The sequence below is a fragment of the Physeter macrocephalus genome, chromosome 9 (assembly GCF_002837175.3).
Source record: "Physeter macrocephalus isolate SW-GA chromosome 9, ASM283717v5, whole genome shotgun sequence".
In the NCBI taxonomy this organism is placed as follows: Eukaryota; Metazoa; Chordata; class Mammalia; order Artiodactyla; family Physeteridae; genus Physeter; species Physeter macrocephalus.
Window position 1 is genome coordinate 43,735,097 of NC_041222.1, and position 14,438 is coordinate 43,749,534.

The window sequence follows — 14,438 nt, forward strand, 5'->3', positions numbered from 1 at the left end:
GGCCATGGCTCACGGGCCCAGCCGCTCCGCGGCACGTGGGATCCTCCCAGACCGGGGCGCGAACCCGGTTCCCCTGCATCGGCAGGCGGACGCGCAACCACTGCGCCACCAGGGAAGCCCAGCCAGTCCCACTTCATGATGACACCACGTGCAGGGGCGTGCAGGGCAGGGGACGGGCTGGAGGACTTTGATGTACGTAAATTGCCTCAGCTCTCAGGGAGGCGAGAAGGCCTTTCATCGCTGCAATATTCTGGTTTTCACTGCATGCTCGTTGGCTGGGCAGCAGTTTCACAGTATTATTTCCATTTAACAGAGGTGGAAACTAAGCCACAAAGAGGGGAAATAAATGGCTTGCCCAGGGTTACACAATAAATCACGAGGCACGTTCTCACTCCCTTATTTTCCCTCTCTTTGAGAGAGGGACTCAGCTGACAGCTGAGTAATCCTCAGGTTCGTCACGGACAGGGGACAGCTCAGAGAAATGTGAGGGTGGAAGCCACGGAAACTCCCCTCATTAACCTAATCTGGGTCTAAACACTCCTAATAAGAGAAAAATATATAGAGATTAAAAATATATAGATTAAGTCATTGAGATTCAGGGCAGGGAAGAAAGTAGGTTGTTCATTTTCATTTTCATAGTTTCCCTACTCCCTCAAATTTTTTTTTTAAATAAATTTATTTATTTTTGGCTGCACTAGGTCTTCGTTGCTGCTCGCGGGCTTTCTCTAGTTGCAGCAAGTGGGGGCTACTCTTCGTTGTGGTGCACAGGCTTCTCACTGCTGTGGCTTCTCTTGTTGCAGAGCACGGGCTCTAAGCACACGGGCTTCCGTAGCTGTGGCACGTGGGCTCCGTAGTTGTGGCTCGCAGGCTCCAGAGCGCAGGCTCAGCAGCTGTGGCGCACGGGCCCAGCTGCTCCGCAGCCTGTGGGATCTTTCCAGACCAGGGCTCGAACCCACGTCCCCTGCATCGGCAGGTGGACTCTCAACCACTGTGCCACCAGGGAAGCCCTCCCTCAAATTTTAAGCCAAGCACATATTTAATGCTTCACTCTGTTTAGCTGACCCAGTTTTGTTTTCATCTTGATATTTTTCTTTCTTCTCTACTTTTCATTTCCAAGTTTCCATCCTACAATCTATGTATTTTAATTATTATTTTGACTGTCTTCTCTTTTTCCAGCTTTCCCTTTCAGAATTCACATAAAGTCCAAGATACTCTTGTTTTTCCTGGAATTCTAGAAAACCAGGTAGTTAGACCCCTAACTCTTTTCGGGCATACAATGAACATCTGGCTCCAGGAGGACCCCTGGTGACATTTAAATATGCTACAGCTGCCTTCCTGAACTGTTCTTAGTTCCTGCTGCCAGTCTCCTGTCCTATTTTTTTCCCCTAGGAAACCCCTTTTTCCAACTTAACATTATCAAATAGGACCATTTAGTGTGTCTAGTTCAGTTCGAATGCTACAGCCATCCCAAAGATGCTCAGACTTTATTCCTGCTCTATAAAATATTGTGCTGCTACTAATAAATCCATTCTCCAATGCCTAATGCACTCTGGTTGCTCTTTTAAGTTTCCAGTGGATTAAATTCTCTTTGATTGTTTTCTCCTCTTTCCAAGGGAGGACTGTACGAGACGGTCAATGAGGTCTACAAGCTGGTCATCCCCATCCTGGAAGCTCATCGAGACTTCCGGAAGCTGACCTCCACCCACGAAAAGCTGCAGAAGGCCTTTGACAGCATCATTAGCAAGGTAGTGGGGGCATCCTGGCTAACAGGTCCTATAATCTGGCAGCAGGTGACCCTGTCTCAGAGATGCTTAGCCCTCCTTCCTCTCTAGGGAGTGATTTACCTTAGGGACATCATTACTGTAGTTCTCTCCTATCAAACGGAAGAGGGCTGAGAAGAGACAGAGGGCCGTGATTCAAACCGTGAAACAAGGCAGCTTGAATAACTTTACAACCAGGAATGTGAAAATCTTAAATTCACTTAAGAGAAGTCCTAGAAATCTTTCATGGGATTTTTTTTTTTTGCTATTATTTCCCAAGTTTATTCCATAAACATTAAAAAAAAATTTTAAAGGAGTGAATTCTGTTTGTATTAGCCACAGGAATAGAATGCTTTATAACCCAAAAATAAAAGACTCCTGCCCTCTCATCTCAATGGATCCTCATGAATTACATAACTAAGGAGAGGTTTTCTTATTTTGTTCATCAGGGTCATAAGAGAATGTTTGGAACCTACTTTCGAGTTGGTTTCTATGGATCCAAATTTGGGGACTTGGATGAGAAAGAATTCATTTACAAAGAGCCTGCAATTACCAAGCTTCCTGAGATCTCTCATAGACTAGAGGTAAGACAAGTGATTCCGGGTGATTGACATTGTGTGCTTTACACGAACAGGTTAGAGTGGGTCATTACAACAAAACCAAGAGTCATGGAGTCATCATTGATCCATATATAAAGTTTCCCACATTGCTTGTATAATATCAAGATATTAGGTGAGATCATGAGGTAAAGCAAGATAAGGATAGCTTTCCCCTAAGATTCTGTACATACTTTTCAAACTTTGTAAGTTTATGTGGTGAATATTTATTTTCAGGAGCATCCAAATTCAATCAATGTCATGTGCTTTCTTATAAACCTTTCCAAATTTTAGAAATAGTTTTTCAGCTTGAAGTTTATCATCTTGACTTTGAAGTCATTGGGCCAAATTATCAAATTACCCCTAGAAAATGCTGTGGTCATTGTTTTGGTGTCACCAGACAACACTTCCCATTTCTGACATGGAGATGCTTGACTATAGGCCTGCTGTGACCTGGAACAAATGAACTCTCCCTGCTGACCAAGGAGCACCCCTCTTTGGATAATCAGAGTCAGTTCCCATTCCATGGGCTGGCAGCCCCAATCCAACCTGCTGTTTACATTTGATCCATAATGTAGCAGAAGAGAGCAGCATGTTCTTGGAGGAAAGGCTGGAGAAAAGGAGAAACAACATAGAGAAAAATGAGAAAGAAAGGAACAGACGTTGAAAGGGCCAAGCACTAAGAACTCAGGAGGAAAGTCAAGGGGGGGGCCTCAAAACAAAACCATCTCAGACTGAATAACTGGGGTCCCCTGAACTGCTGACGACAACCAGAGATTCTCTTCTTTGCTTTCTTGTTATTGCTTTGAATTTATGCCCTTTCGTGGCTGTCAAACTTAAAACACTTTCATTGTCAAATTGCTCCATCCATGCCAAATGAGACAAGAGACTTTAATCCTTACTTGACCCAAAGAAGCCATGGCTCAGAGTGGTTGGGTGACTTGCCCAAAGTTGTTCAGCTCATGAGAGGAATTAGCAATTGACCCCAGGCCACTTGGTTCCCTAATATGTTTCCCCAATTTAGTACTAGAAGCATATATTTTATCTTCCTGTGCACTGTGGTTTGTCCCATTACGGGAAGCCTGGTGACCTCCAAAACCCTAGGGTACAAAAGGCAAGAAGTAACTAGTTCCATGCCCCTGGAGCATCTTCAGGAAATATGATGATGTTGGTTGAATTAGATGTCAAGCATACACTTTATAGGGAAGCGTATATCAGTTTGCAATGCTGGACTTCCTTATGTTTTTATTTTTGTCTCAGGAAATGCTGAACTTGCCTCATTAGCTCAGAGGGACTTTCAGTAGTCAAAGAGCATCATATTCTCCCTTACACTTGTTCCAAACGCATTCCACTTCTGAGAGACAGAGTTGCAATATATTAAAATAACCTTTATAATCTGTTGGTTTCTCTTGCCTAGGGATTTTATAGTCAATGTTTTGGTGCAGAATTTGTGGAAGTGATAAAAGACTCTGCTCCTGTGGACAAAACCAAGTTGGACCCTAACAAGGTATGGGAAAATTGAAAAAACTCACCATCAGGCTCTGATTCCCTTTGTTCTACACCCAAAAACATAACATGACCTCCTCTGTCTGGACTCTTCAAGTCATTTCAATGCAGCCAAATTTTTTTTGTCTACGGTTTAACTACTCTTTGGTTAGGTCTTAAAGAAACAATACTCAAAGGCAGGGATCATAATAGGAGCTACCAGTTATTAAAGATCATCTGTGTGCCTGACACTACATTAGACCCTTTACATACATCATTTCATTTCATCCTCCTAAAGCCCTTTGAAATGAGTGTTGTTATTCCTGTTTTACAGATGAGAAAAGAAAGGGTAAGCAACTTTCCAAGATCATGCAAGTGTCAAAACCAGTGTTCAAACTCAGGGTCTGTCATCCTCAAACCTGCACTTTTTTTTTAAAGAAGATTCTTTTTTTAAAAAATTTTATTTAATTTATTTATTTTTGGCTGTGTTGGGTCTTCATTGCTGTGCGTGGGCTTTCTCTAGTGGCAGTGAGCGGGGGCTACTCTTCACTGCAGTGTGGGGGCTTCTCATTGTGGAGGCTTTTCTTGTTGCGGAGCACGGGCTCTAGGCGCGCGGGCTTCAGTAGCTGTGGCTCGCAGGCTCTAGAGCGCAGGCAGTTGTGGCCTATGGGCTTAGTTGCTCTGCGGCATGCGGGATCTTCTCAGACCAGGGCTCGAACCCGTGTCCCCTGCATTGGCAAGCGGATTCTTAACCACTGCGCCACCAGGGAAGTCCCAAACCTGCATTTTTAATCACTTCTCTTTATTGCCCTTCTATTACAACCTTGAATCCTCAATTTAAAATATGTTGAAAAGATACAAACTTCTCACTGACAGCATTCGGTGGAGGCCTTCTTTTCAGCCAAGTGCAGGGTCATTGTGCTGTTGGAGAAATGATGAAAAGGGCTTGGACTTCAGTTTCCTCACTTTTCAAGCGAAGGTGTATTCTGTCTCACCCCCAGTTGGGTGTACTGCAATACAATTCTGATGCTTACCACCCAGAGTTAGGGTCAGACTCCACCAGTTACAGGCTCGTCCTGCAGGAGATTGCCCTAACTTCAGATACCAGCCTTAAGTGGGACCCCAGGCCGCTTGCACTTCTGACCAGACAAATACAAATTTGTGGGTTCCCATAGCACCTCTCAGTAGATAACCCACTAGAATGCCTCCCAGAACTCAGAAAAGGGCTACACTGATGATTATAGTTTCATGATAAAGGGTACACATAGGGCAAGATCTGGGATGTATCCCAGAGTTTCTATGCCCTCTCCTTGTGGAATCCAGGCATGTCACCCTCCTGGTATGTCACTGTGTTCACCAACCGGGAAGGTCTACCAAGCCTTGGTGTCCAGGGTTTTTATTGGGGTCTCATTACATAGGCATGATTGATTAAATCATCAACTACATTACCGAACTCAATCTCCAGCCCCCTCCTACCCCAGCAGTCAGGCTGGCCCAGAGTCTCAGATCTCTAATCAGAAGGTCGTTCTTTTCGATGACCAGCCACCATCCTGAAGCCATCTAGGGACCCACCATGAATTACCTCATGAGAATAACAAAGACACTTCTATCACTCAGAAAATTCCAAGGGTTTTTGAAGCTCTGTGCCAGGAAAGAAGGACAAATACCAGATACATTCTTTATTATACCACAGGGTGATGCCTGCCTGCTCAGCCCAGCTCACAGACAGATATGCACATGAGAGAGCTTTCTAAGCTGCTGGAAATAATTCAAGTTCAAGGTATTTTTAAGGGCTGAGGGACAGAGGAGCAGTCATCATCTGGCAGGCCTATAAAATGAAGAGTTCAAACTCTTCTCTCAGTTCTGGCCTCCAGGATATTATGAAGATGATGCAAGTAGGGAGAAGTGTCCAAATCTAAGCGTTTGTTTTTCTACACATTTCAAAGGACTCACTTACTTCAGATACACTCCCTAATCCAGCCTGGAAGCAATAACTGTGGTAAGTAGCTGAGCTAAGCTTCACACAGAAATGTTTGACGTCTTTGAAAGACAGGACTGGCTGTGTGCCCACGGTGATCTGTGCACAGCACATGCCACATAGAGTTACCAGTGACATCCCTGACACGGTGCTCTTTTCCCCTCTGTTAAAATGCCCAAAGTAGATTGTGAGAGTTTTAAATGAGAATCTGCAGCCAGAATTACAACCAGATTTCATCACACGCGATAATGATTTATGGTCTGAGGTCAGTGACCTCACCCATCCATTTCAGTGGGTGGGTGTTGCAGTGACTATAGTCATTGTTATTCTTTTTTTTTTTTAAATAAATAAATTTATTTATTTATTTTTGGCTGAGTTGGGTCCTCGTTGCTGTGCGCGGGCTTTCTCTACTCGCGGCAAGCGGGGGCCACTCCCCGCTGCGGCGCACGGGCCTCTCACCGCGGTGCCTTCTCCCCTTGCGGAGCACGGGCTCCAGGCTCACTGGCTTCCGTAGTTGTGGCACGTGGGCTCAGCAGCCATGGCTCACAGGTTCTAGAGCGCAGGCCCAGCAGGTGTAGCGCTCGGGCCCAGCCGCTCCGCGGCATGTGGGATCTTCCCGGACCAGGGCTCGAACCCGTGTCCCCTGCATCGGCAGGTGGACTCTCAACCACTGCGCCACCAGGGAAGCCCAAGGCCTTCTTTTTAAATAAGTGCTCTTCTTCATAGTATGTTTGTGTGGGTTCATGTGTATGTGTGTACATTTTTAAAATGAAATACATGCAGTAAAATTCCCTTTTTTGGTGTTTATTTCTCTGAATTTTGACAAAGCACATGGAGCCACCACCAAAATCAGACATGGAAAAGTTCCATCACCCCAAAATATTTCCCCATGCCTCTTTGTAGTCATTCCCTCCCTCTGTTTTCAGCCCCTGACAGTCACTAATCTGTATTCTGTCTTTGTAGTTTTGCTTTTTCCAGAATGCCATGTAAATGGAATTATACAGAAAATAAATGGAATCATATAGCCTTTTGAGTCTGGCTTCCCGTGTCCCCTGCATCGGCAGGTGGACTCTCAACCACTGCGCCACCAGGGAAGCCCAAGGCCTTCTTTTTAAATAAGTGCTCTTCTTCATAGTATGTTTGTGTGGGTTCATGTGTATGTGTGTACATTTTTAAAATGAAATACATGCAGTAAAATTCCCTTTTTTGGTGTTTATTTCTCTGAATTTTGACAAAGCACATGGAGCCACCACCAAAATCAGACATGGAAAAGTTCCATCACCCCAAAATATTTCCCCATGCCTCTTTGTAGTCATTCCCTCCCTCTGTTTTCAGCCCCTGACAGTCACTAATCTGTATTCTGTCTTTGTAGTTTTGCTTTTTCCAGAATGCCACGTAAATGGAATTATACAGAAAATAAATGGAATCATATAGCCTTTTGAGTCTGGCTTCTTTCACTTAGCACAATACATTTGAGATTCATCCATCTCGTAATGGTTCATTCCTTTTTATTGCTGAGTAGTATTCTGTCGTAAGGATGTACCACCGTTTGTTTATCCATTGCCCACTTGAGGGGCATTTGGGTTGTTCCTATTTTTTGTCTATTATGAATAATGCTGCTATAGACATTTGTGTACAGGGTTTAGTGTAAACACAAGTTTTCATTTCTATTGGGCACATACACCGGAGTGAGATTGCTGGGTCATATGGTCAGTATAATTTAACTGTATAACAAACTGCCACCTGTCTCCTAAGGTGGCTGTACCATTGTGCATTCCCACCATCAGTGCATGGACACTCCAGCTGTTCCCCATCCTTCTCAGCCCTTGGGATTGTCAGCTTCTTTAGTTTGGCCATTCTAATAAACATGCAGTGGTCACAGTTGTTCTGAAGAGGAGAGTTTTGCTTCTTCTGAATAGCAGTTTGCAAACTCTCATACCAAGTTTCAGTTGGATCAGCAGCTCCGCTAGGAGGGGCAGCTTGTGGACCTGACTTCACACGGGCACACTCCCATCCCTTCTCCCGGTCCTGTCTCTCATATCCCTGGGGTGGAGAGGAAGGATGGCCGATGGCTGATGTCTCGCCTGACGCTTTCAGCTTCCGTGGCTTTTGTGAGCGCAGAGGGGTGGTGCTGCCCCTCTGTGTTCCGCGTGCCCCCCAGTGCATCCTGGGTGGTAGTTTGCAGGCCAGCTCATCCCTTACCTTTTCCCCCTCAGGCCTACATACAGATCACTTTTGTGGAGCCCTACTTTGATGAGTATGAGATGAAAGACAGGCTAACCTACTTTGAGAAGAATTTCGATCTGCGGAGGTTTATGTACACCACCCCCTTCACCCTGGAGGGCCGGCCTCGGGGAGAACTGCACGAGCAGTACCGGCGGAACACTGTCCTGACCACCATGCACGCCTTCCCCTACGTCAAGACCAGGATCAGCGTCATCCAGAAGGAGGAGGTAAAGGCACTGGAGGGAATGGGCTCTGGACAGAGGCCACCACTGAGTGAGTGGGCCTGGGTCACCTTCCAGGATGACACACAAACCTCCTTCATGCTCCTTCATGGCAGACTCAAGTGAAAATCTAAAAAGAGATGCCTTTGAAATATTATTATGCTGGTTATCCTCTCACTATCATGGTGCCAGGGAATCCCATTTAGGCAGCTACATGTTTTATAGCACACTTTATATTTAAGTATTTTCTACTTTAAAGTTATATCTTTAACATAAATATATGTACACAATTATAACACTTACTGTGTTTTTATATTTTAATGTTAAATTTACATGAAATATCAAAGTTTATAATATTTTATATTAGATGTTTATATATTTAAAAGCTTACATGTGATTCAGGCAGCGTTCTGTTGTTAATCGTCAGAGGCAGGAACGGCAAGTGAGCAGCCCCAAGGAGTTTGTGTTGAGCTGGAAGAGGGCACCATGCCAGTCAGACAGGAGACCAGTTGTCTTCTAGTCCCAGCATCCTCCTGTGACATTGCACAAGGCACTTATCTGCGTTCAGTTTCCTTATCTAAATGTTGATACGGAGAAGACCTCTTTCTTTTTTCTGCTTCCATGTGTAGCAGAAGTCTTCGAGTTCATTGTAATGGCACTGATCGAGAAAATGTCTCAAGCTACAAAACTGCTCAAAATTAGACATACTGTAAACATTTTCTTTGACTTTAAAATATATACACGTGCACTTATTTGTCGTTCATTTTGTGTAGAGCCACAGCCTTGTCTGTGATTTAGGGTTGGCTGATCACGATTCATCACTGTCTTTCTTGTATAAACCATATGCAATGTCTACCCATATGCACTGTCCAGGAAGTTCAGTTTTGGTTTCTGTAAAGCAGAGTGAGAGCTTAAAGATCCTTGTTAAACAATATAAGAGCAGAATGCTTCTGGATTTTCATGATTTTTTTTTTTTCCCCTAGCCTTTTACCATTGTTTCGTGCACACCTAATAAGACAGGAATCTTTTGTAGCAACTTGCTTTCATAACATCTTGCCCAAGCATTAGCTTGGTTTTCATAGAAACAACTCTTCTTCTTTCCACAGCCATAGTTCATAGTTTATGCATTATTGAATTAGATTAGGTCATTCAAATAACAAGTGTAACAGGCTTAAGCAAGTTGGTAAACAAACACTGATGAGTTGTGCTGAATACACACCTCCTTGGCAGGAGCACGGGGATGAGGTTACTGGAGAGCCACCCGCCAGCTCAAGTGTTCAGCAACCACGCCAGAGAGTGGTTTTCACAGGGGGGCAGAGGAAGCAAGAACTGGTGACTCAGCTAAGGGAAGGTTTGTTTAGAAGGCATCTGCTGTATTTCTTACTGTTTTAGACTCTTGAGCACTAGGACATGTCGGCACAGCACAGAAATAAACTCACGGTCCCATTAAGAGTCCTCACAATTTTTCTGGGCCATTTGTAGTTCCCTAAGAACCTCAGTGTGTTAGTTTGTTAGAGCTGTTTGTTGTAACCAAGTACCACGGACTGGGTAGCTTAAACAACAGAAATTTCTTGTTTTATAGTTCCAGAGGCCAGAAGTCAAAAATCAAGGTGTTGGCAGGGTTGGTTCCTTCTGAAAGACGTGAGAGAAGGATCTATTCTGGGCCTCTTTCCTTGGCTTGGAGATGGCTGCCTTCTCGCTGTGTTTCTTCACATCATCTTCCCTCTGTGCATGTCCTTATGTCCAGATTTCCTCTTCTTATAGGGACATATAGGTCATATTGGATGAGGGCCCATCCTAATGACCTCCTTTGAACTTGGTTACCTCTAGAAAGACCCTGTCTCAGATGAAGTCACATTCTGAGGTACTGGGGTTTAGGAATTAAATACTTGAATTTGGAGGGGACATGACTCCATCAGTAAAATTCAGAAAAGGTCATACTCCAAGCCAACAGAACTCAGCAACTAGCAGATTGACCCTTAAGAGAATTCTCTTTACTAAGGATTCACCTTCAGGGTGAGTTAGAAAAGGCACACATGATGCCAAAATCTTATGTTATGGTGGAGGGGAAAATCTTGACTGTGCTTCTACTAATAGCTTTCCCAATTATAAGTCAAGTAACTTCTTCAACATCAGGAAAGGAAACCTAACAGTGTAGAAAAAAACATGGATTTTGAATGTAGACATTATTGTGGTCAAAATCTGACCTCCCCGCTTATGACCTGGGTCACTTACTTAACCTTACAAATCCCTCTTTGATTGCAAGGTGGAGAGAATAGAAAGTTGTTTAAAGAAGTAAATCATAAATGCATGTAAAGTTCCTGGAACATAATAAGTACTCAAGAAATGTTAGGCTCTTCCTTCCTCTTAACCTGTCCTGATTATTCTAAATTTCTCTGAAAGCCTTCTTAGCTGCTGCTTCAAACCCAGGTGTCCTCTTTGTCATAGCTCCAGGTTTGTCCGTGGCTTATAAGACCTGACAGTGACTTTCCTACATTTATGTCTTATGTTCAGTTTGTTTTGACACCAATTGAAGTTGCCATTGAAGATATGAAGAAGAAGACCCTGCAGTTAGCAGTTGCCATTAACCAGGAGCCTCCTGATGCCAAGATGCTTCAGATGGTGCTGCAAGGCTCCGTTGGAGCTACTGTCAATCAGGTAAGCAAAACCAGCTGGTGGCAACTCCTCTGGTTCTTGTTATTTTGATTTTTGTTACTGTATGTCTGCACCCTCCTTTCTTGAGGTCGATGAGGAGACTGATCAACATACAAATGATGTTCCTAAATTTAGCGTGAACACTTGAGGAAGTCCCTTCTGCTTCATGTAACAACCCAAGGTAGACAAGAAATCCTAGAGATGAGAGGACCGTGTCTAAGGAGTACCATTTTTTGGAGAAGTTGGGGCCAGTCCTGGCAATATGATCCAGATGGAGTGCTTAGTCATGCCCAATTTAGGCAGAGTTGTTGCAAGGCTTGAGATAAATCTGAGAAGGCCTGTAGGAGAGAAGGGCAAGGGTCTAGGACATCGAACCCCTGGGTCAGTCACCAGATGAAACCAGTATGCCAGGAGCGTTGCTAAGCAGGAGTGACCTGGAACCGGCTTCTTGGGCCACTTCAGAACAGACTGGATCTTCTCAGATCCATTAGAATTCTAACTCCCATCTCAGCATGGAACTAATCCAGCCTCAGATGGAGGGCGTACTAGCTTAGTTTTCTCTGTCCAGTGTGCTTCCTTAATTTCAGAACTAGATCTGCACACCTCCACACGCAAAAACTCAATGAGTGCCGTGACCCTTTCCTCATTTGGCACAACTGGACTCCCCAGCAAAAAATTCTCTGTCCACATAATATCAAGGGGACAGAAATAGTATTTGTTACATTTCCATGATCAGAAAATATTAGGAAGCTTTTGCTTTTGTAAGTCCCAATCTTTTAATGAAAATGGAAGACTTTATAAGCCCACAACCATAGATTACACATGTACTATGCATATCTCTGACTCAAGCCAGCAATTACGCAAAATGGTGCTTGCCACTAGGGCACCTAGACGAATGAATATGAATGGCTGGATCAAGACAACCTCTATTTTCGGAAAAGCAACTCTAAGCACATACCCTTTGATGTAGTATATTACCTTTCTATATGAAGGAAAATCTGTAATTAGTAGTATTTGATTAAGGAAATACATTTATACTTTTGAATATTCTCCTAAAACTGCAAACTCCTCCTAAGGAATCAGCATTTTCCTGAGAAGTTCAAGACCTTCCTTGATTTTTTGTTTTTGTTTCCTAACAAAGTTAAATGTTCAAGCTACGACCTCACTCCCAACATTTCCTCCCAAGTAATTTCACTTTCTTTCCAACATCAGTAATGTTTTTCACTTTTCCCATCAGGGACCACTGGAAGTAGCCCAAGTATTTTTGGCTGAAATTCCAGCTGACCCAAAACTCTATCGACATCACAACAAGTTGAGATTATGCTTTAAGGAATTCATAATGCGGTAAGAGGGGAAATGGCTGGGATTTCAGTAGAGCAGTGGTTTTCAAAGTGTGGTCCCTAGGCGAGCAGCTTCAGCATCACTTGAGAACTTTGCTAGAGAGGAAAATTCTCAGATACCAATCAGACCTACTGAGTAAGACTCTCCGGAGGTGGGACCCAGCAACCTATATTTTAACAAGTCCTCCAGGGGATTCGGATGCATGCTCAAGTTTGAGAAGCCTGCATAGAGCCACACTACTTGCACTAGTAACTAACAGACTGTATGGTACTTTCATATTTATCATCTCACACTGTAAAATAAATCTTCATTTTACAAAAGAGGAAATGGAGGTTCAGAGACGGGAAATGATTTTACTTAAGGTCACACAGCAAGTTAGTAGCAGAGTTGAGTTCAAACCAGGTCTTCTGAATCCAAGTAGAGCATACTTCCTTCAATGTGCTGATATTCCACTGATGAATTAGAGCCTGAGGGGTTCTGGGCTTTGGCAGTCTTTGTCATTTCCCATATCATACAATAACTTATTTTTATAAATGTAAAAGACACTGCCTCAAATTGAGAGATAGAGGCGAGATTCTAAAACTAGAATTTTACAAAGGTATCAGGCATCTCTATGGCAATTCCCACTGGCAGACAAGCGTCATCTCTGATCCTGAATTCTGCAGTAGAGCTGGCTCCAAGAGCAACCTGTTCAGGCTGGATAGGAAGTGAATCTTGGCACAAGGTCTTGCAAGCTGCTGCAATGCAGACAGGTATACTGGGACTCCTGTGGCCCTAAAAGGAATGATTATGAAGGATGTGGATGGCACCTCACCCATAAGAGAGAAGGACATCAGAAATACATGTACTAATATTTCTTTTCACCCAGAATCTTAGAGCAGCATATAAAGTATAGGAATACCTTCACTTGGCAGATGGGGATAAAGGAGGCTAAAAGTTAAAGTTTGCTAAATTCAGTGAAAACTCACCAGATTGCTAGTGTCAGGTGAGGTTCTCCTCCTTCACAGGCTTTGGTGAGACGTATGTAAATTTGCTACGTATAAAGAAGACATTCTTTGTCCTGCAGTGAATCTCAGCTGCTTAGTAATAGGGGTGTGTGTGTGTCTGTGTGTCTGTGTGTTTGTGTGTGTGCACACTATACATATGCACATGCATACACATGCACAGACAGAAATTATATTTATTAATGTTTTGTATTTGAATTGTTTCCTGTATTTCATAACAATTTTGACATTACGCAAAATCTAGATATTCTTCAGTAAAGAGTGCATTTTCAGGGCTTCCCTGGTGGCGCAGTGGTTGCGCGTCCGCCTGCCGATGCAGGGGAACCGGGTTCGCGCCCCGGTCTGGCGTCCGGAGCCTGTGCTCCGCAACGGGAGAGGCCGCAACAGAGGGAGGCCCGCATACCACAAAAAAAAAAAAAAAAAAAAAAAAGAGTGCATTTTCATAAGACAAAAGGCTAGAAAAATATTGGGGGAATTTTTAAAGATCAATTTACTTTCCACGTATCTTCATATAAAATGAAGTTATTGTGAAAGGCCCATGAAGGTGGCAGTGGCCCGGGCCTCTCTGGACCTCTGCAAGGACCTGTGACATGTTTAATGAGCACACACTAGGACCCAGGTATGATATTAGTTGTAGGAATACAGGAGCTGGGTATTCCTCTGCTCCTGACAATAGGACTTTTACCTGGCTAAATAACAAAGTGATGCAGCATGTTCTAAGAACTGTGGAGAGTACACAAAATATAGGGCTAAGAGTTCAGAAAAGAACAGTCAGTTGCAGTCTGGAGTGGCTAGGGAAAGCTTTGTGGGGAAACATCACTTAAACCTTGTCTTGAGTATGTAGGTGGTAGGAAGGGGGCGGCGGGAAGACAGAGGCATTACTGGTAAAGGGACCAACAGGAGCACAAGACACAGAGGCAGGGGTGTCCCTGATATGTCTGGGCTCCTCTGAGTTGGCAAGAGCAGTGCCTTCTGTGGGCATGCCAGCACAGGGAGGGGAGCCTGGGAAGACAGAACTATTGATAAATGGGGCTCTGAATAGAATACAGATGTAAAAGGAAGCTTGCTAAGAGAAGTGATGTGGTACGCGGGCCTCTCACCGCTGTGGCCTCTCCCGTTGCGGAGCACAGGCTCCGGACGCGCAGGCTCAGCGGCCATGGCTCACGGGCCCA

The 14,438-nt window shown here is 44.0% G+C and overlaps 1 protein-coding gene across 3 annotated transcripts in view; it reads left to right on the forward strand.

The window, feature by feature from the left end:
* DOCK8 (dedicator of cytokinesis 8) overlaps positions 1–14,438 on the forward strand; it is a 227,161-nt gene that overhangs the window by 201,407 nt on the left and 11,316 nt on the right. For all 3 annotated transcript variants that reach the window (XR_008618228.1, XM_024126730.3, XM_007129204.3), the window contains 6 exons: positions 1,614–1,745; positions 2,210–2,344; positions 3,774–3,863; positions 8,036–8,272; positions 10,781–10,924; positions 12,159–12,265. Coding sequence is in view for 2 of the 3 variants with exons in the window: in XM_024126730.3 (XP_023982498.1) it covers positions 1,614–1,745; positions 2,210–2,344; positions 3,774–3,863; positions 8,036–8,272; positions 10,781–10,924; positions 12,159–12,265 (845 nt within the window). In the remaining variant the exon portion in view is untranslated. The remainder of the gene's footprint in view (positions 1–1,613; positions 1,746–2,209; positions 2,345–3,773; positions 3,864–8,035; positions 8,273–10,780; positions 10,925–12,158; positions 12,266–14,438) is intronic.